General features: G+C 36.5%; 2 protein-coding genes across 3 annotated transcripts; one reads left to right on the top strand and one right to left on the bottom strand.

Annotated features, from left to right (window-relative positions):
• Positions 1-11542: 11542 nt before the first annotated feature.
• LOC121807225 lies at positions 11543-12494 on the top strand. Its single transcript, XM_042207443.1, has 2 exons — positions 11543-11925; positions 12093-12494. The coding sequence occupies exons 1-2, from the start codon at positions 11581-11583 to the stop codon at positions 12297-12299; spliced, it is 552 nt and encodes a 183-aa protein (XP_042063377.1). The 5' UTR covers positions 11543-11580; the 3' UTR covers positions 12300-12494.
• Positions 12495-15229: 2735 nt separating this feature from the next.
• LOC121809768 lies at positions 15230-20602 on the bottom strand. Of its 2 annotated transcripts, XM_042210564.1 has the most exons (12): positions 20272-20602; positions 20053-20117; positions 19392-19490; positions 18823-18952; positions 18492-18551; positions 18277-18336; positions 16910-17032; positions 16404-16475; positions 16180-16317; positions 15778-15933; positions 15519-15626; positions 15230-15414 (listed from the first exon to the last, which is right to left on the bottom strand). In XM_042210564.1, exons 1-12 carry the CDS (start codon positions 20494-20496, stop codon positions 15379-15381), a joined length of 1272 nt encoding a protein of 423 aa, XP_042066498.1. In that variant the 5' UTR covers positions 20497-20602; the 3' UTR covers positions 15230-15378. The 2 variants fall into 2 exon arrangements, with proteins under 2 accessions (XP_042066498.1, XP_042066499.1); XM_042210565.1 differs by lacking the exons at positions 20053-20117; positions 20272-20602 and adding an exon at positions 19906-19924.
• Between the last annotated feature and the right edge of the window lie 117 nt (positions 20603-20719).

Here is a 20719-nt window from a genome sequence, read left to right as displayed (position 1 = left end):
TTATATTATAATAAATTAAAGCTAACTAATTTTTCTCTCCTAAAATTATCTCAAGTATACGACTCTCTCAATTTAAATTATTTCTCCACATCACATAATCAAATTAACTTCAATTTTACGAGGATTGTCCTAATTGTATATATTTACTTGAAAAAATTTTACAATATATTTTTCACAATATCATTAACAAAGCAACATAATATCATCACCACAACATCACTATATCATTTGTTATATGTAACAATATCGTCGACATAACAATGCAATATACCATCAACACAACTACACAATATTATCACCCCATATGTCATAATATCATCAATATAAGATCACAATATCATCAACCCTCTATCACAATATAATCGACATAATAACACAATATTATCAACACGTTATTGCAGTATCATTAACAAAACAACACAACATCCTCAAATAACATCGCAATATCATCACCAGAACAAACCATTATCGTCAACCCTATGTCACAATATCATCAATCTAACATTGCAACAACATCAACTCTATGTCACAATATCATCAACCCAACGGTGCAACATTATCAACCTCATGTCACAATATTTTCACTTCTATGCATATTATCATCAACACAAAATAACAATATATGAATCCAACAACACAATACCATCAAGTCTATAAAAGTACTATAAAATAATATTCGAACTTCAAATAATCAAACAATGAATTTCTTTTAACGATTTGGAATTCTTTAGTTTTTTATTTTATTTTATTTATTTATGTTCATATTTTCCAACTAGGATATTAGGTGGGATATATTTTCTTAATCCTACCTCGGGCCTCACTGCTCTGCAGAGTTTAATTATTCACTTTACTAATTCCGGAAAATTCTATTTTCTCTAACACAATTATTTGTGCTCTTATTTAAATAAACTATGGATTCTTGAAAGATCCCTTCTATTTCCTTTCTTTGAATTCTTCTTAAGGGCGCCCATGACGTCGCGGGGTGACGCCGGTCAGCCCATTCGCTTCTTACTTTAACATTTTTTCCATCTTTGGAAACTTAGTAACTTATTCGGGAATTAATTAATTGAGCTCAAACTCAACCCTTAAAATTAATCTCATCTCAACATAGTCCAACAATTTAATTCTCAACTTATTTCTTTACCAAAATTGGTCCACTGATTAAAATGTCCCAACTTTAATTAACTAACAAAGTAGTCCATTTCCTTAAAACCATTTCGGCCCAAACAAGTCTATGTAATTAAAGTGGTCCAACAAGTAAAAAGATCTTGGCTCACTATGTAAAGATCGGCCACTATTTCTCAAATTCCATTGAGTCCATTTCAATTCACTCAATTTACTAGAGTCCAACAAATTAGAGTAGCCCAAATTAAATAATAAGGTGGACTCTACTGCGATGCCGGAGCATCGCCGGCTTCACCTCCCCTTCTCACCTCCGATTTCTTCTCATTCTTCCTTAAGTTTACTTTATATATATTTTCCCCAAATTTTCAAAATTCCTAAGTTGGAAATCGGAGAAGCAGCGGCGCCTCAACCATTCCTGTTCCTCTCTCTCTCGGCCAAATCGTCGCCGTCTCCGGAGGAAACGGTCACCGCCGTGGTTGTATTCCGGGGTTGGAGGTGTTATCGTGCGAGGCAGCCTCTTTCTCGGTCTCTGCCGGCTCGCAGATCGCTGCCCGTCTCGCCGTCCAGCTCTCCGTCGAGTTGCAGCATCGCCTGCGGCAAAACTCCGCTGCTACTCGTCGCCTTCCATCGACGTCACGGAGGAACTCTCCACCTCCCGTCGCGCCACCGCCGGACAATCTCTCTCTAAGCTAAGTTTTCTGCATTCTATTGCTTAGCTCAATTCGTGGGTTTATTTGGCAAAGCTATGTAAAATCGATTCATGACTATTGGTGATTGAAGGTGCATGATCGTTGCTCAGTGTAAAAGTAAACTCTTAGATCCAGAGGATTCACTAGAGCACGAGGTCTAGGAGATCATGAACTCTCAGAATTCAGTCGTTGTCACAACAATCCCGCTTCAAAACCTCAACCCCCTCTATACTATTGGCTAGTATAGGGAAGTCGGGATCGAATCCACGAGGACGGAAAGGTTTGGAATGCATTAAGAGAACTTGGGAGGATTTGGCTGCTGCCACGCAACAAGAGTTGAGTTTTAACTTCTAGACTTTGGACATTAAAACTAATCTATTCTATCTACGGGATCCAGGGAACTGAAGGTGCTTCAAATGTAATTGCAATCATGATTTGAAACTGAAAATTAACTTTAAATCATTCACCAAATTTCCTGGGTCAAGCAACATAAGTTTCCTAAAACAGCTAGACAACAAAGCATAAGAAAAAAAGTAACAGAACAGATTTTCCTAAATAGCTACCGACAAAAAAAATTGCAACTAACAAACAAACGGCGGATTTGATTCTAACTACCAATTATCATCATCTTCTTCATCAAACAAACATGAACTAAAATGAAACAGAGCATAGAAACATAGCATACTTCAAATCGAACGTTAAACAAAACGATTAAGTTAAATATCACCAGATCTAATCTACCAGGTCAAACAAATCAACAATAACAGACAATTCCATGCAGATCCAAAAGTACGTACTCAGATTTAAACATTAAAAAAAGAAATCTACACTAGATCCATCAGATTCAACACCAACAAAACTCAGATCCATAACCTACAACTCCCGATTCAACTCCGACTCAACTTCAAACAATCAACAGTTGCGAAAAGCATCCAGATCAGTAAATAAACAGTAAAGCATCAGAATCAGAGCGGAAACAGAAAATAGAAACTAGATTAAGCATCAAACTGCAAATGTAGCCTCAAAACAGTAGCCGAACTTCCGGCAAGGAAGTCGGTGAGAATAAGTACGTGTAGAAAATTAAAATTGTTTCTTCGCCCTTATCAGGACGGGGTTACACTTCCAACTGAGCAAGCACACCACGCTACACTACCCCGAATCGCCTATGAAACCAAATGCGTGAGCTAAGTGAGCGAAGATGAAGAGAGAGCCGAAACGGCTAAGGAATTTTCTAACTAAAAAGAGAGCTTGCGACTTCAATATTTTTCCTCGTATTTATAGGCGTGACTCCAATCCCTAGGGCAACGGTCTTTGCGATTTGACGTTTGTGCCCCTGAGGATTTCGCTCCTTTTCTTCACTCTTTTTTGCTCCTTTTTCCTCTGCCCTGGTAATTGATACACGTTCCTAGGTCCGATAGATAATTTAAGCATCTGGACTTACAATTACACGTTAGCACCATAGAAAACACAGAATTTAGATCCAAAACAGATGAGCCTTATCAGTGATGTTCAAGCTTTGATCTTGTGAGAGTTTGATTACTGTGTCCATTTATTGGGTTTGTGGGAGAAGCTTTATGTTGTGATTCTGGGCAGAAATTATGCTAAGGTCTGGTGGCAAAATCCTATGATTCCATGTTCTTGAACACTCATTGAACACTCAGCCTGCTACTTATCTTTGAAAAGCACTTAATTTACTAAGTTCTTGGACTATGCCTATTCTACACATTATGCAAGGGTAGTGTGGTGATGAGGGAATTACCTCAGCTTTGGTGATTTCCTCTTGTTTGTGGACTGATCCTTGCCCGCCCTCACTCTTTGCTCCACCCCCTTGCTGCTCTCTTCTATGATATATTGTGAAGCTTATGGTGATCGAAAAGTGGGGGAGAAGAGGAGGGTTGTGGCTCCTTATATAGCTCTCACTATTGGCAGCTTGTGCCTGAAACTTGGGGACAAAGCCTCCTATTTCGGGGCTGCCAGCTCTACCTCTACTATGTGTTAATCCAAATGTTGTTACCTATTTGTTGAAATTCTAGGGAAATAGATTCCCTCTCTTGGCTGGCTCCTTGAGCCTCGATAAAGGGGAACTCTACCCTTCTATTTTGAGCTTGTGGTTGACCCTCCCTACTTGTAGCAGTTTTGTTTTGATTCTCAGATGTTGAAAGTTGAAATAGAACAGTTTGGCTGAATCTTACAGCCTTGATTTGGGTCCTTGTACTGCAGAAATGTAGCTAGTGTTTCTCTTCTTCGTGTTTTTTTTCCTAGTGTAGTGTAGCCTCTTTAAGAGTAGACTAGAGTGTAATGTTTGTAGGGAATCTTCTTATGTAAGCATGTACTATAACATCCTTATTTCCTTGCAATGATACTTCTTGATTTTCCTCAAAGTATAACCACATTTCTCTATCTCATTTACTTTTTTCCTTGAAATAATTTCTTTGCACTTTGTTTCTCCCAACAACAATACTTAGTTTATTCTAAAGTCGGAAATTACAACGGAAATTCTACGTCCACACGCCTTCTAGACGAAAATTAATTAAGCTAATAAATTCGTTTTATCTCGAAAGAAAGGAACGAAATTCCGGGGCGTCACATTATTATTATTTTAAACTACAGTTAACATATGATCATACAACCATGTACACATATTTAAACATGAAACTAGAAGTAAAAGGCAAAAAAGACTAATTCATCAAGTTCACAACAATCATGAACTTCTCAAGATGTCTAGTATGGGATTAGAATAATGCCAAGGACCCTTTTAAACAATATGAAACAATTAAACTCCACCGATTGATCCACTTAAGAATAGACATTTAATTTTTTATATGAACATAACTAAAATGAAAATAGTCATAATAGATGAGTTCGGATGAACCTAGCTAACAAATCTATTTCATAAATTGACAAAAACCAATCTAAAAAATTGAGTAAGAAGTTTCATTTCACTTTACTTTATTATACAAGTTCTCTCACACACGTTAATCATGTGCTTACACAAGACATATCTTGCACGTATGCTTAACTAAACTCGGACAATTGCAAAAAAGTTTGTGAGAAATAGAGTTCTAACAATGATTTTCAAAATAGTGTTGTTTAGTAAATAGTAGTAGTAGTATTTGTTTTTAGCTTCAAATCATGTAGAGAATGAATTCCCTTTCAAGAAAAAGAAAATAGAAATGAAAATGGATATGATATGGATATGATATGGATATATGGATATGGATATGGATATGGATATGGAAATGGATATGGATAATTCACTGACTACTGTAAAGTGCACATGTTTATGCACCCAAGTGTCGTTTGATTGGAATTCTTATTCGTGTTTTGTGTTTAATTTTACTCTAGTTTTTACCTTTTGTTTTCTAGTAATTTTTACTAGTCGTAATATTTATGGTTGTGTAATTAGTATTTGAATTATTCTTTTAGCAAAAACTTACCTATATCAGGATGTACTGCACACCCTAAATTTCTATTTAGGATAGTCAATTTTGACATGATATAAAAATTTGACCTGAACACGAACAAACGACATATTAGCAAACCGATTATTTTTGGATTGAGTTGGATTTGAATTGGATTATGTTAGTTTGGGTGATCCACTAAAAGATAATATAATATTTCTCCGTTCCAATTAAGTTGAGTCGTATTCTTTTTTGGGGCGTCTCAACAAAGTTGAGTAATTTCATTTTTTAACAAGAAAAACATAAAATTTAATCACTCATACTTTACTCTCTCGTATGTATCTCTCCTGCTTTTTACCGCTCTCATATTTTATTTTATTTTCATTTAACTCATTCAACACAATTTCTTAATCTCGACGTCCAAAAGAAGTAACCCAATTTAGTTGACTTTGGAGGGAGTATAATGTTTAGTACTCCCTATTTATCTTAATATGACAACCCTCCTTAATCTTTATTGTAACACCATACCACTATTTTAGGCCCTTAGGTCTGAAGATCGTGTGATTATCAAGCTGTCATGTGGTAGTCTATTTTAATTAAATTGGAATATAAAAAAACGCTAAAGGGGAAAATCGATATTCTCTATTTTCAATATGTTACCATATTGCAGTGTCACTCTATGAATATTGCAATATTACGCTTCTACATAATTCGTAATAATTTTTTACCATATCAGATTGCAGTGTTACTCTATGAATAATGTAGTATTATCAAGTAGCATTTGCAGTTTACATATTACAAAATCCGTTACTGATTTAAATTTTTGGTAATTGATTAAAATACTGCAATATCCTAGGCGTAAGGCTGCAATCCAAACCCTATTTCATTAATTCAATCCTAGGCGTTCATCTTATAAATCTAAGGGCATGGAATAAGATTCGGAGTTCCAGAGTTGCAGATGATCGGTGTGTTTTTTTACAAGGAGGAGCGAGAGACTATCAATCACATCATGTTTGGGTGTAGGTACTCTAGCAGCCTGTGGTATTTTTGCTGTAACCAATGGAATATCGCCTTTAGCTTGCCCGAAGACCCGATCTTGTGCTTTCTCACTTGGATGGATGCACCTTTCTACAAGTTTGATAAGAAGATGTGGACATCCTTTTTCTATGTGATTTCGTGGTCCATATGGTAGATTAGAAACAAAGTGGTTTTCCAAAACTTTGAACCAAATTGGGATGTTGAAAAAAGACTCATTTTGTGGTGACTCGGCTCATGGATTAAAGGGTGGTGCCCGAACTTTCCTTTCCTACCGGAGAAATGTGTGACGAGCTAGTCAAAGCTAGAAGATGGACTGGAAGTTATCAAAGAATCAATACCACTTGTCAAATGTTACAAAGGTGAACTTCATCTCGCCTCTTTTTGCTTACGGTTGGGATAGTTCTAGGCTTTTGGTAGTGGTGTTGCTTTTGCCTCGTTGTTGCTTTCTTTGTTGGGGGGAGTTGTGTTGGTTGGGGTATTGGTGGTCGTTTATTTTGTTTCTTTGTTTTTTGGCTTGGCGTTTGATCTTGTTTGGTGTTTTTATTGTTCATTTTTTTGTTGGACTGAAACTTGTTGCTCATTGCGGTTGGTGATTGAGCTTTTCATTTTTTATTTTTATTTTTAAAACATGTTGTCACTTCAAATATGATGGCATCCTAATATTCTCCTATATATGTGTATAAATTAATTTTATTCTCTTAGTTCATGTAAATCAAGTTTAAAAATTAGATTTAATCATTCAATATCTATTTCAAATAATGTAATATCAGGTTTTAATTATATAAATTAAGTATGGATCCCTATCAAGTTGTTTTCCGGACGTGTAAAGCTTGTGTCAACCCCTATTATCTTGTAACGTTAATAAATTTGAGTTCGAAGATAGCATGTCACATTCATGTTTGGATTTTGAATTTTCTTAATAAATTCGATTCGAATTTGAGTTTATTAGATTGAATTGTTATCCAAATCACCCGAATAATAACTCAACTCCCATCATCTAATTTTCAACCGTATTCCAGATTTTATTATTCTGTAATCCAGATTTAAATGCTATAAAATAAAGTATACAATAGTAACATTTGGAACTTTTGACACGCCACAGATTTGATGATTATATGAAACCAAATGACGGTATGACAGCTAATTAAAAGCCAAACAGTACTTTTTATTTATAAAATAAAGAGTAAAGGCCAAAATTGATCCTCCACATATAGCCATTTTACGTTTTTTGTCCTAAACATTATATTTTGGATTTTTTGGTCCTGAACATACGAAAATTTGATCAATTTGGTCCTAGACTAATTGTTCCGTTAAAAAATCCATACATTACTTCACTCCGCATTCAAAATACATACCTTACTGCCAAGAAATTCAAACATTACTAAATCCATTGATGCCAAATAAAGCTTTTACATCATGATTCCACTCTACATTTATGCCAAAATACATACATTACTTCAACTAATCAGTTAGGATTTAAGAGTAAAGGCCAAAATTGGTCTTGAACATATGGTCATTTTACGTTGACCGTTAGTTTTTAACGGAACAGTTAGTCCAGAACCAAAATGATCAAATTTTCATATGTTCAGGACCAAAAAATCCAAAAGATCATGTTTATGACCAAAAACGTAAAATGACCATATGTTCAGGACCTATTTTGGCCTTTACTCTAAAATAAATAAACTCCACTAATCAACCAATTAAGCAGACACAATACTGTACTACTATACTAGGTTAAATATCTATACCAGAACCATCAAAATCATCACCCATTACACTTACATCTGGACCTTCTCTAATTAAATCAACATTTATAAAATATTTGAAAAATATCACTCCAATTAACTCTGATGTAGATTGTAGGATCACATAAAATAGAGGCATGTGATTGTGATACATATATTATATACTATTATATAGTGATAAAATTGAGAATAAGATGTGGCTCTTATCACTTTCAAATACCAAACAAAGTCGCATGTAACGCCGTATGGATCCTAAATTCCACAAAATTCCAAAATTCTTACTTCTGGATTTAGCAATCCACCTAAACAAACTATTCATCTCAATGTTAAATTTTTTTTTCCTATGTTAAAAAACATTGTTTTATTAAATTACAGTCAGACAAACATGGGATTGGATTGGATTTGTCCCAACTATTATCCAAATATACATTTATATACATCGTATCTTGTAGCTGTCACAAAATTGAAATATACACATATAATAACAAGCACATGGGCTGTGCTGTCATATTTATTAGAGCATCCACATCCGTGCTCTTGCCAACGATCACGGATATGGGCCCGGACCCACTTTTGCTCCCTGCTCTTGGGCAAGGGCACAACACTCACATCCGTGCTCTTCCGCAAGGACAAGCTCAAGGGTCCCACCATTCTATTATTCAATTTAAATAAAAACATTTCCACAATATTAAAATGCATTAAAAATAACCAGACTAATATTACAAATTACAAAAAAATTAAAAAATACATAATAAAAATCCTAAAAATTAAAATTTTCATAATTAAAGTCTTAAAAATTAAAAATTACATAATTTAAATCCTAAAAATTAAAAATTACATAATTAAATTCATAAAATTAAAAAGTCCAACTACTCGTGGCCAAATTTCACCCAAATGTGTTTGATTAGGTCTTCTTGTAGCTCAATGTGGGTTCGGGTATCGCGCATTGTGTGCCTTGTTTCGTTCCTCTCACCCACCGTCGTATGAACACCTCGGCGTGGGGGAGACCTCGCAGTTTAGCTTCCGGCTTCATCCTCGTCGTAAAAGCTAGCCGCCCTCGGTCCTTCGTCGGTTATAATCATGTTGTGCAAGATAATACACGTGTACATGATGTCGGCGATCTTTTTCACGTACCACAGCCGAGACGGGGGCCTTCACAATGTTGAATCGGGCTTGAAGAATCTCAAAAGCTCTTTCGATGTCTTTACGAGCGAACTCTTGACGCTGCGCAAAAAGAACCCGTCTCGGGTCTTGCGGGTTGTTGAGCGTCTTCACGAAAGTCGACCACCTTGGGTAGATACCATCGGCGAGATAGTAACACATGTGGTATGTATTTCCGTTGACGGTGCACTCGATCGCCGGTGCTACACCATTCAACACATCATTGAAGAGTGGTGAAGAATAGAGCACGTTCAACTCGTTGTTGGATCCGGCAACACCGAAATATGCATGCCAAATCCATAGGCAGTAGTCGGCGACCGCTTCAAGGATAAGTGTTGGGCCGCCGCCTTTGTGGCCGCTCAAGTGTTGCCCCCTCCAAGCAGTCCAGCAATTCTTCCACCTCCAATGCATGCAGTCAATGCTGCCAAGCATACCAGGAAAACCATGGACTGTTTCGTGAAGACGAAGCAATCGTTGGCAATCATAGGTGGTGGGTGCCCGAAGGAATTCATCCCCGAAAGCTGAACGAACGCCCTCGCAAAAAATTTCAAGGCAAAGGATTCCAGTGGACTCACCGACATGCAAATACTCGTCGAAGAGGTCAGCCGTTTGCCCAGTAGCAAGTTGTCGGATGGCAAACGTACACTTCTGCAACGCCGAGAGACTTTGCCGACCGACTGCGTCTATACTTGTTTGAAAGTATTCAACACGGGCGGACAATGTGTTGACAATACGCACAAACAAGCGTTTTGACATGCGAAAATGGCGCCGAAAGTAATCTTTCGGAAACCGCGGCTGGTCGGAAAAATAGTCGGCAACGAGCCTTTCGTTGGCTCCCTCCCGGTCACGATGGATGTATCAGCGAGTTGATCTAGTTGGTTGAGGAGGAGGGGTGGGGGTATTCGCTGCGACATATGCTTCATAGGCGGCACGATGTTGTACATAGTATTCTTGTTCTTCGCGCTCCGCTTCCGCAGTGAGTTGGGTGAAATCCATTTGAAAGTTTGAGTGAGAGAGGAAGATGTAGATATAAGTTGTATGAAAAAATCTGAATGAGAGATGATTTGATGTGAAAAATGGATGATGAATGTGTGTATTTATAGATGATTTTGGGGATAATAAAAAAATCAAAAAAATCTAGAAAAACGGTAAAAACGGCTAGATATTTGGGATTTTTTTAAATTTTTGGTATAATTTTCGATTTAAAAAAAATTAATTTTCAACGGAAATGTCGTTGGCCAATCAGAACGCGCCACGTCAGCTGCTCGCTGGCACGAACGTATTCGATGCATCTAGCAGCGCCGCGCCAGCGACAAGAACGCAGCGGCGGACAGCGGTGCCGTGCCACTGGCACGGACGGACGGACAACGTCCTGCTCACCGCTGCGGATGCTCTTACTAGCCTATTATTTTTTAATTAATCTTCCCCATAATCCTTAGTTGTTTGCGAATCTTTACTATTTTTATGCGTTGTATAAATTTATTAGAATACACAAATTATGGAATAAGTTTTCCAATTTATTATAAACTAAATTCGTAGTTGTTTTTTTTTAATAAAAAAAATTGATCCACTCCTACTCGCTCTCTATATACTCCGTATTAAATTTGAACATGTTATAGTAATAGTAGTAATTAAAAAGTTACTATTTACCGTATTTTTTATTTTGTGGAAGTGATGAGTAAATGAATAAGAATTCATCGAAATAAATAAATAATGCTTCCGATTGGTGGTTATGATTAAGCTAGATGATGATGAGTTTATTGTTACGAGTCTTTTTACACTATTGCTATTTTTAAGCAATGACTTGTATTACTCTCTAACCACTATATATTCTTGAAATATTAATGTAGTAGGAGTAATAATTTAAACCCACAAAACCATAGTGTTAAGCAATTGATTAAGTGACTCTAATTTGCATTCTATATCTCTCTAGTTTGGAATAAATAACATGTACATTAGCTGGCAAATGATACATTATGTTTCAAGAAAGTGTTATTGCTCATAAAAAAATTTACTTCCCTAAAAAAGGGGTGGAAATTCAATTTTTACTTTCTCAATTAGGAAAAAATGCCAATCTCGATTGACATCTCCAAAAATGCCAAAATTCAGAAAGCAAAAATAAGATTATCCCAAAAAAAACCAGGGCAATCTTTTGAATTATTTTGTCATAAAAAAACCTATTGATTGAAACACTTCACATAACTGATAGCATGAAACACACCTTATAGTAATAGTATTGTGTCCACCAATTTAACATGACATTGACATCCACATGCTCTCTCAATCAAAACACTAATTAATTAACCACACTTTTTTCCTCTTTCTCTTTTCTTTTTCTTTTCTTTTTGGCACCTCTTGCCACTATATATATTGGTACACACAAAGAAGCACAAGAAATAAATTTTGTGCTACATTTTGGCAATGGATCCCAACAATCTAGAGGAGTGCTGGTTCTTCGGCAACCTTCTCGAGACGAGATCAAAATCGAGAATGGTTCGAAGCATGTCGGATCCATGCTCGTCGTCGTCGGGAAAATCGTACGAGGAGGCTTATGAAACCATCAAGAAATTAGAATCACGAAGGAGTTCGAATAGAAAAAGCTCGTCGAAGAAGAGGAGAGGCTTGGCCCGCGCCCCCTCCCTTCCAACGAGCTTAGAGAGCCGGGACAATGAAGAAGAAGAAGTCGAATTTTCCATGGGAAAATTGATTAGACAAGCTTCTCTCAACACTCGCTTTCCTCCTCCTTCACAAATTCCTTCTAATAAGGTATCAACATCTCTCTTAATTAGCACTTTTTGTTATTACGCTTTCTAATTTTGAAAACTCTGACATATATTTTTCATTAACTACTTTAAATATTTTTTTATTTTATTAATTGTACATTAAAACTCGTGATCAATTAAAAGTGCTTATGTCTTGGATTGAATTTGCAGGCAAGCCCGAGTCTAAATTGTTTGGAAATTGAAGAGGTGCAGCAAGGTTTTAAGGATTTGGGATTGATAGAGAAAGAGTTTAATGTGGTTGATCGAAGAGCTCCGCCGGTGCCGCGGTGGGGCGGGAAGAGAGCGCCGGATGAGATGAAGGCGCAGATCAAGTTTTGGGCAAGGGCGGTGGCCTCTAACGTGCGCCAGGAGTGTTAATTTTAACACCATAGGATTCCTAAATTCCAATCATTTTGTCCTCTATTGCTTTTAACATCACCAACGCAACATCATTCTTTTTCGAATTTTGTAAACCAAATAACGTTCTTTCTTTGTAATTTTTTCTTGTAATATAGATTTGTTGGAAATTCAATTGAATTATCAATAAAATTCATGTCATGATTTGGTTGGCCATGGTGGACATTGTTATTGTAGATGCAACACTCTTACTAAACCGATAAATGCAATTACTAATACTAGATGTCATTTGGGTATAGAAATTAAGAAATACATATAATAAATTGTTGGAAAATCCGAAAATGTCATTTGGGTATGTTTGACTGTGATACTAGAATATGTTCGACTCCATTAAGTTTTATCACGGATCCACTAGATGTCACTACTATTACGTTTTCTTTTCTGCGATATACCTTCCCAAAATCTCTAGAAACGTAGTCTTTCATTATTTAAACATTGTTACATGAATGGAATGATACTCCAAAAGCCAATACCAACTATTCCACGTTTCTGTATTTCCTTCTATTTGCCTCTATGTTTTGTACTTCGTACTGACCCTAAAGAAGAAGATCGTGATTCTTTCCGATGAATTTCTTCACCAATCATCATTAGATCCCTTACTTTGCCAAACATCAGTTTTTCCTTTGCGACGCCAATAGCTGTCACTATGTTGGCCCAACTTTCTAGCATGGAAGATAGAAAAATTATTGCACGAATTTCATCAACAAATTTTATATCAACCTAGTTCAATTCCACGGTAATCATATTGAACTTGTTGAGATGTTGCACCAGTTTTCCCTCTTGCATTCTAAAATTAAACAATCGTCTTATTAGATGTACCTTGTTCGTCGTTGATGGTTCCTGATACTATCTCCTCCCAGATCTTCATCATCTCCTTCTTTGACATTGTTGTAGTCATGTGAAAACCACATCCTTGGGCAACAACAGCCGATCACACTCATAGTTAGTCTGTCCAGCAGCTCCCACTCGACATGCTCCATCATTTCAGGTTTGGATTTGAAGGGCCGATACAGGTCTTTACCATACAGGTAATCCTCTATCGGCGTCTTTCAAAATTCAAAATCAAATTCATTGAACTTCTCCACAACAATCTCCTCATCGATCCTCATCGTGATATTTGTATCCTAACTCTATGCTCTTGATATCAGTTGTTGGAAAATAAACACACTTAATCACAAATATAAACTAGACGAACACAAAAAAAATGTTTACCGTGTTCGATATGGTGTGTATCTACATCTGGGAGCGATGTCAAACTAGAGATTTCACTATATAATTTTTAGAATGCTTTTATAAAGAGACAACACTTTTATTTATAAGCAAAATAGAGAACTCTAATTCGAATAATACTTAAAAACATATTTCAAAGAAAATATGTATTAGTATAAAAGAAATAAATTAAAATTATAATAGAAAATATATTAGCATCAATTATTTTCTTATAGGCTCCATATCAAGCAGATATAAATAAACTTCCAAAAAATCAAAATTAACATTATTGGCATGTAACACACAAACCTACTAATATATGACCTTCTGTCATTCTAATGTCTATGATAAATTTGTGACTGTTCCTCTTTGAGGTTTTTAATTGCTATCAACACTCTCTTTTCATCTGGATCTTGCATATTATGTCTATGGCTGAGTTTAATTAGACGAATCACACATAACATTGTTCAATAAGAATTCAAATTTGTGTTAAATTGAAGTCGATTTTGATCCAAACTTAATTTTTCTTATTGAGCTCAACTAGCTTTATATTTTGATAAAGATACTCATTGGCCTATTTGAAATATTGTTAGAAAAGTAGGGAACTGCAATTGTAACACCAACAATTATGTTTCCTCTGTATTATTGGGACCTAATAAGAGCTCTAAATACTAATAGAATTAACCCCAAGGCCTAAAATCTCAAGTTTTATTCCATGCTAATAATAGCACTAATATTTTCCTCCATAGTTCCTGTTTTTCCTAACTACTATAATAAATTATAAAATGTAAAACTAACATAACAAATGGGACCTAAAGTTATGTCTAGCGCTCCATTTTCAAACCCCAAAAAATTGCGGTTAGCCACAATAATTTTCCTCATAATTTGCCTTAATATAACCAAGCCTTTCTCCCACCCTTCAATCAGACTCAACAAAGAAAGAAAAAAATACAACCATTAGAGCAAAGCATCAAGAGAAAGGAGACCAATTATTTTAGCAATATAATGAGTTTGCAAGTGCATCTAATTTTCGTAGCGGCAGCGGTGGCTGCCTTAGCCACTGGGGCGCATTCGGGCTCCTACTACGGTATGGGGCAGGGGCAGGGGCTGGTGGCGGATTCGATGGAACACCTAGACCAAGAAATGATGATGGATGATCCTATCAGGCGCCACTTAGGTTCGGCCGGATACATTAGCTATGGCGCCCTTGCCCGTAACAAGGTACCATGCGATAAGAGAGGGCAATCCTACTACAATTGCCGCCAACACGAGGCCGCCAACCCCTACAACCGCGGTTGCACTAGGGTTACTAGCTGCGCTAGAAGTACCGTTTGAATGATATTTTTCGCGTTTTATTTCGTTTTATGTTTCGTATTTGAGTCTTTGCATGGTATTTTGGGTAAATCTGTTTTTCCAGTGTTGGATTTATGTATTTATTTACACATGTTAATTTTCCTGTTTGTAAGGCTTTAAATTACGTACACAGAAACATATATTTCCATTGACATCTTACCCTTTGAGCTTAATTATCTGGATTTGTTTGTCATTTAATTTGTTTCAATATTTTGTTCAAGTACTTTTTCCATCTTTTTTGGAGGAAACTGTTTTTTCTATGTTACATTTAAAGATAATTTTTTTAAAAACTAAAAATAATGTTTAGTAGGATTTTCACAATATTAGTATAGGGGTAATTATTTCCATTTAGCCATCAAAATCTGAAAAATAAACTCAAAATATAGATTGTTTAGGACAAAATGTGGGGGTGAAGTAGCAAATTGGCCAACTCATTTCAAATCCATTCTTGCAAGCTAATTAATGAGAGAAGCACCAATCAAAACAGCCGCCACCATCGCCTATCCTGATTTTGCTGCACCAAACAACGCAAATTAGCTGCTCGTTTACAGGTCTCATGATCGGAGGGAAGGGAAGAATGACGAGCTACAATAAACAAAGGAGGGAGGTTTGCCAAACCTTCTGGTTTTGATTCTGCTGGGATTGCACTAATATTGGCTTCGGAAGAACACTATTGTTGATGTTTTGCAAGTATGGTTCTATCCTCTCCTTCAGCATCTCGTTTATCTGCAGATTGAGTCTCGTTAGCCAAATTGTTGCGCCTGATATAGGCTTCTACAATCAGTAACCAAAACAAGTAGCATGGATGAAAAGAAGCAAACCGTTCTGTCATGTTCAACGAATATGGATATGAAGAGGTATAGGATCAGCGAAATACCTTCTCTTCACGCCACTTTGCTTCCCACTGCGCATCCAATATCTTGTCAGCAATTTCTCTCTGTGCATTAAGAAGAACGGTCATCTCATAGAGCTTTTTCGGGTCTTTCAGGTCTTCATCAGTCCAAGAAGACGCATTTAGTGGAAGGTCCAAGTCCTGCAAATATGCTTACATGAGAGAGCGAGAGATGGGGAAAGGGCTATGAACGTGCGAGTGTCATATGCTTCTGCTAGAAATTACAACACCAATTACTCTTTAGTCATTAAGAAAAACACAATATTTGTGCAACATTCTCAAGAGTAACAGTAGAAAAACATTGACATCAACAATTACACTATAGTGACTATACGTTCTGATTCTATGTGCAATGGTGACCATAGAACTCAAGAAAAACATACATACCCCCCAGTTGTCAGGTCTCGGGGGTGGATTGAACTTTAGCACTTCTGTCTCCAGAGCTTTCTTAGCCTTGTAGTATGGAATGTTTCTCACAATGACGGGATCATCCTTGGCACGGATGGGATCAATTGAGATTAATGCCTGCCAAGTTGATACAGTTAGCAGGGTGACTAAAATGCCTACCAACTTTCCTAGGTTGTCGTGGACTAGGTAGAAAATTATCCTACCTCTTGCAAATATTCCCACCCAGGCTTCCGTTTGGTTACTTCATCTCGGAGTTGGTCATACCGCCTAGATTCCTAAACCATGACACAAATTATCACAAAACTATACAAAACAAAAATATACAGAACAAATCAGAAAGACCAAATCCCACAGCTCATAGCCAAAAAGATCACCATGACAATTTGAAGTCGAAGCTCAGTATGATAGCAGTTTGTGTTTTATCTTCAAGGCAAAAGCAACAACTTGTAACATACACAAGGAAACAGGAGAAGGCAGGCTGCATATGTCCATACCAAGGCTGCTTAAAGTCTAAGCCCCAAGTAAGATGATGATTTTTTTATCAATGCATAAGAGTAGTCTTTCTCATGGAGTTTGATAGGTAAGAACACAAAACCACAAATTTTTGTTTGGGAAATTTGAGGAGCTCGAGACTATTCACATGCTTTCTAACCTTTTGAGCATATTCAATTGATTTAAACAAAGTTTTAACAAAAAAGAAAACTGGTACCTTGTATTCCCACCAAATTTTCTGCTTGACGTCTTCATCATATTCAAAACCTCCAACAATCTGAGGCAAAGTTATCAACCAGAATGCACCAATGCTTGGGTCCTTCATACTATGAATTATATGCTGCACAAGTAAACAAAACAGGTAAGCCAGCTGGCAGCATGTAGATTCTAAGCAAAGCTTCATGTTCAACTAAGAATACTTCTTTAATTACAGTGCGGCATCCAATATCATGGACAGGAACGGTTATGTGTGGTGTTGACGGGGTGGCGAGGTTAGTTGAGGATCCAAAGATATCCCAAGGATCAAACATTTGATTTATAGATCTCGCGTTTTAGTTTTTACCTATCTACATCACTACTGTCCAGAACTTATGTGGCAAGAACCATAAGTAAAAGATTAAATCAAGCAAAATCACAAAATCCCAACTTCTTTCTTCCAGGAACATGGCTCCGCTGTCATAAGCATATGAACATAATACAATATTACAATGTGGGAAGAAAATAATGAATTTATAAGTTACATGATTTCTGATGCTAGTGATTAGTGCTATTTTTTAAGTTCTATTTTTTCTTACTCCCTCCGTCCCACAATAAGAGTCTTGTTTTGCAATTTCCGTCCGTCCCACAATAAGAGTCATATTTCACTTTTACTATAAATGATAAGTAGGCCCCACATAACACCAACTTATTCCACTCACATTTTATAATAAAACTAATACTCCCTCCGTCCCATTACAAGAGATGGATTTCTTTTGGACAAGGGAATTAAGAAAATGATATATATTGAGTTAAGGTGGAGAGAGTAAAGTATGAGAGAGGAAAAAGTAAGACAGATAAAGAGAGAATAAAGTAAGAAAGAGTGAACAAAGTAAGAGAGAGAATAAAGTAAGAGATGGTTGAACTTTTGTTTTTAGCTAAAAAAGGAAATTGATCACTTGTGATGGGACAACTCAAAATGGAAAGTTGATCACTTGTGATGGGACGGAGGGAGTATGCCCATATTCCACTAACTTATTCAACCCACTTTTCTTTACATTTTAAAACCCGGGCGGAAACCAAATAGGACTCCTATTGTGGGACGGATGGAGTATTATATTATCATATCTTTTGGCCTTTTGGGCTTTTAGATTTTTGGACCCTTCCATAGGAATATATGCTTGGTTTGAGTAGTAAAGTTAGATTTTGATAGACATCTGCCTTACAATGCTTTGTATGCATTGCATGGCATATGTACCACAAGGGCTAACTTCCATTTTCTTAAAACACAACAACTCAAAGTTTCTAGACTGTGAGAACATCAGAAACAACAAAAAAAAGCAATGAAATCATCTAATGTGGAAAAAGAAAACTAAATACTCCACTGACCTCGTAAGGATAATCCATCTTACGCATGATGCTATAAGCTTTCCATGGGGTTTCCATTATCTGAAAAAGTCGGAAGTGGAATAACATAACAAAGAAAGCTATGAGCTAAAGCAACAAATATATCAGTAATACCATGTGCAGGCGACTAAAATTTAAACTACCACAAAATCAGTAAATCTTTCCATAAATGAGAACATAATGGCAGCAAATCTTACATCATCTGCAGATATCCTTATTGGTGACTTGCCTTTGCATTCTGGACATTTTATGACCCCCTGCAAATAAAGATTTGGGACCGAAAAAATGATAAACACCAAGGATAAAACCCTTGTAAAGCTTGTAAAGTTTAGGCCCAAGCAAGTGTATTGGTGCAAGAACCTAAAACCAGATGTATCATTTTATCATCATATAACTGTTCAAAGATATGATACTATTAAAAATATGATCATATATAAAATTAAAAGAGTTCCCTACAGTCTCAAAGGATACAGTAAGGAAACACTCACGAGCAAAGTTGCAATATACTACTATAATTTTAAGTCATACCGATCCATTACAATCTGGACATTCTTTAGATGGCAAGGGTAAGTGGTTGAGACTCGAAGGAAGGTGAACCAACTCAGCTCGGTTATCAGCGACTGCATCAGCAATATTTTCAGCTGTTGCCTTCTCACCACTGCAAAAGTTATCAATAACACAGTATTGAAGTATCTGCTAACAAAGTGAGATGCAAAATTCACAAAAATAATAAATAACATCAAATAATCAAGTACATGGAGAGAATCACCAAAGACGAGTAGTCAATTAAAACTTTTGAATTCTGTATCTGTGTGATGGCTCAACATCAAGTTGTACTTTACTTACTAGTTACTCCTATTATTTACTAATTACTATATATGGCAGAGCACAAGAACTCATCATGAAATAATTAAATGACAAGCAAAGAGACGGAAACATGGATATACATAGAAACTGAAATATGAAAATGTTTGATGAAACTGACTGTTCGAATACAAAATTTCCAGTGCCATGACCAACATTAAACAGGTAAAGAATCTTATAATCTGTATACTTCATCATTTTCAGCTTCATTACGCTTTTAAGCGTTGGGCTACCTTCTCAAAGTATAATTCTTTACTTGGTATTGCACCCTTCCAGAGCCTCTGCACATGGTGCACTGCATAGCCTGCCAACCACAGCAAGTTCGACAGTTCCTGCATTTCAAAGATTGAGGGTTTAGTTTTTAATCAACATGTGTAGCTAGCTATAAGACACCGAGTTGACAAGGAGTATATGAACTAGTATTAGTGGTTTTTCCCTAAAGTTGAACAGTAAAGCACCATAGAAAACACACAACACATAATACACCAAGCATTAATCTCACTAACATGGAAACTGTGAGTTTGTGACATTTGAAAACAAAAGCAGATACACATGTTGGATGAGGTGATTGTGAAGTGTGAGTGTGAGACAAGCATAGATAGATGTACAAAAATACATCTACTTGTAACATCAAAGAATTATAGTACTCCCTCCGTCCCAACTAAAATTAATACATTCAGCCACTTTTTCCCTTTCCAATTAAAACATTCAACATTATTTCTCTCTCCATTTAATACTCACATCTACCTTCTTGCTCTCCAATTGAACACATTATCCAACACCTCCTAAAATCCCATGCCGACTAAGAAATGTGTCGGGATATAGTAAAATGGTAGAAACCTTCTCAAGCCAGATTAAAAGGAATGGAGTTATCAAGTGAGCTAAAAAGGCAACCTCTGACATAAAACCTTCTTTCCCAATTCGATTGCAATATCATAAGTCCCAAGAGTAGCAACTGCCTGAAACCAACTGGAATTCATCAGAGCAGTAAACGTAACAAGCTAAAAATCTTATCTTTAATCCAAAGAGAAAGGAACAAATGTTGAGTAAGCAAATAACCCAAAATTAAGATAAGGTTGATTCGAATTGAAGTGGAAGAGGGGAGAGGCATACGAAAATGGCGGAGTAAGAGAGCTTGGAGATGAACTCGGGGATGCCGAAGCCGCGGGGGACGGAGCCGGCGATGTCGAAGGGGAGAGTGAAGGGGGCGAGGACGACTTTGACGGGGAATTCGAGGATGTCCATGAATTGGTGGCCGTAGCGGCGCGACAAGTTCTTGTACTGCGAGTCCATGAATCTCTGGATGCTCCGCATCAGCTTGTCTGTTCCGCGCGACATTTTTGCATAAGAGAGTGAAGGAGCGGAAGAAGAAGAAGATGAAGAGGATGGAGTGGTGCTTGATAGATAAAGAGAATAGATTATCAAATTTTTTGAGTATTTTGGGATTTGGGGTTTTGTAAGAAAATATGTGTATGAATAGCTAAAACTTATTTAAAAATTAATATTGGTGGAAGAAAATGATCTATCTAAAGATTAATCTTATTGTATAATTATTTAGAAA

The sequence above is a fragment of the Salvia splendens genome, chromosome 6 (assembly GCF_004379255.2).
Source record: "Salvia splendens isolate huo1 chromosome 6, SspV2, whole genome shotgun sequence".
NCBI classification, from domain to species: Eukaryota; Viridiplantae; Streptophyta; class Magnoliopsida; order Lamiales; family Lamiaceae; genus Salvia; species Salvia splendens.
This window is presented reverse-complemented; position numbering and strand designations above follow the sequence as displayed.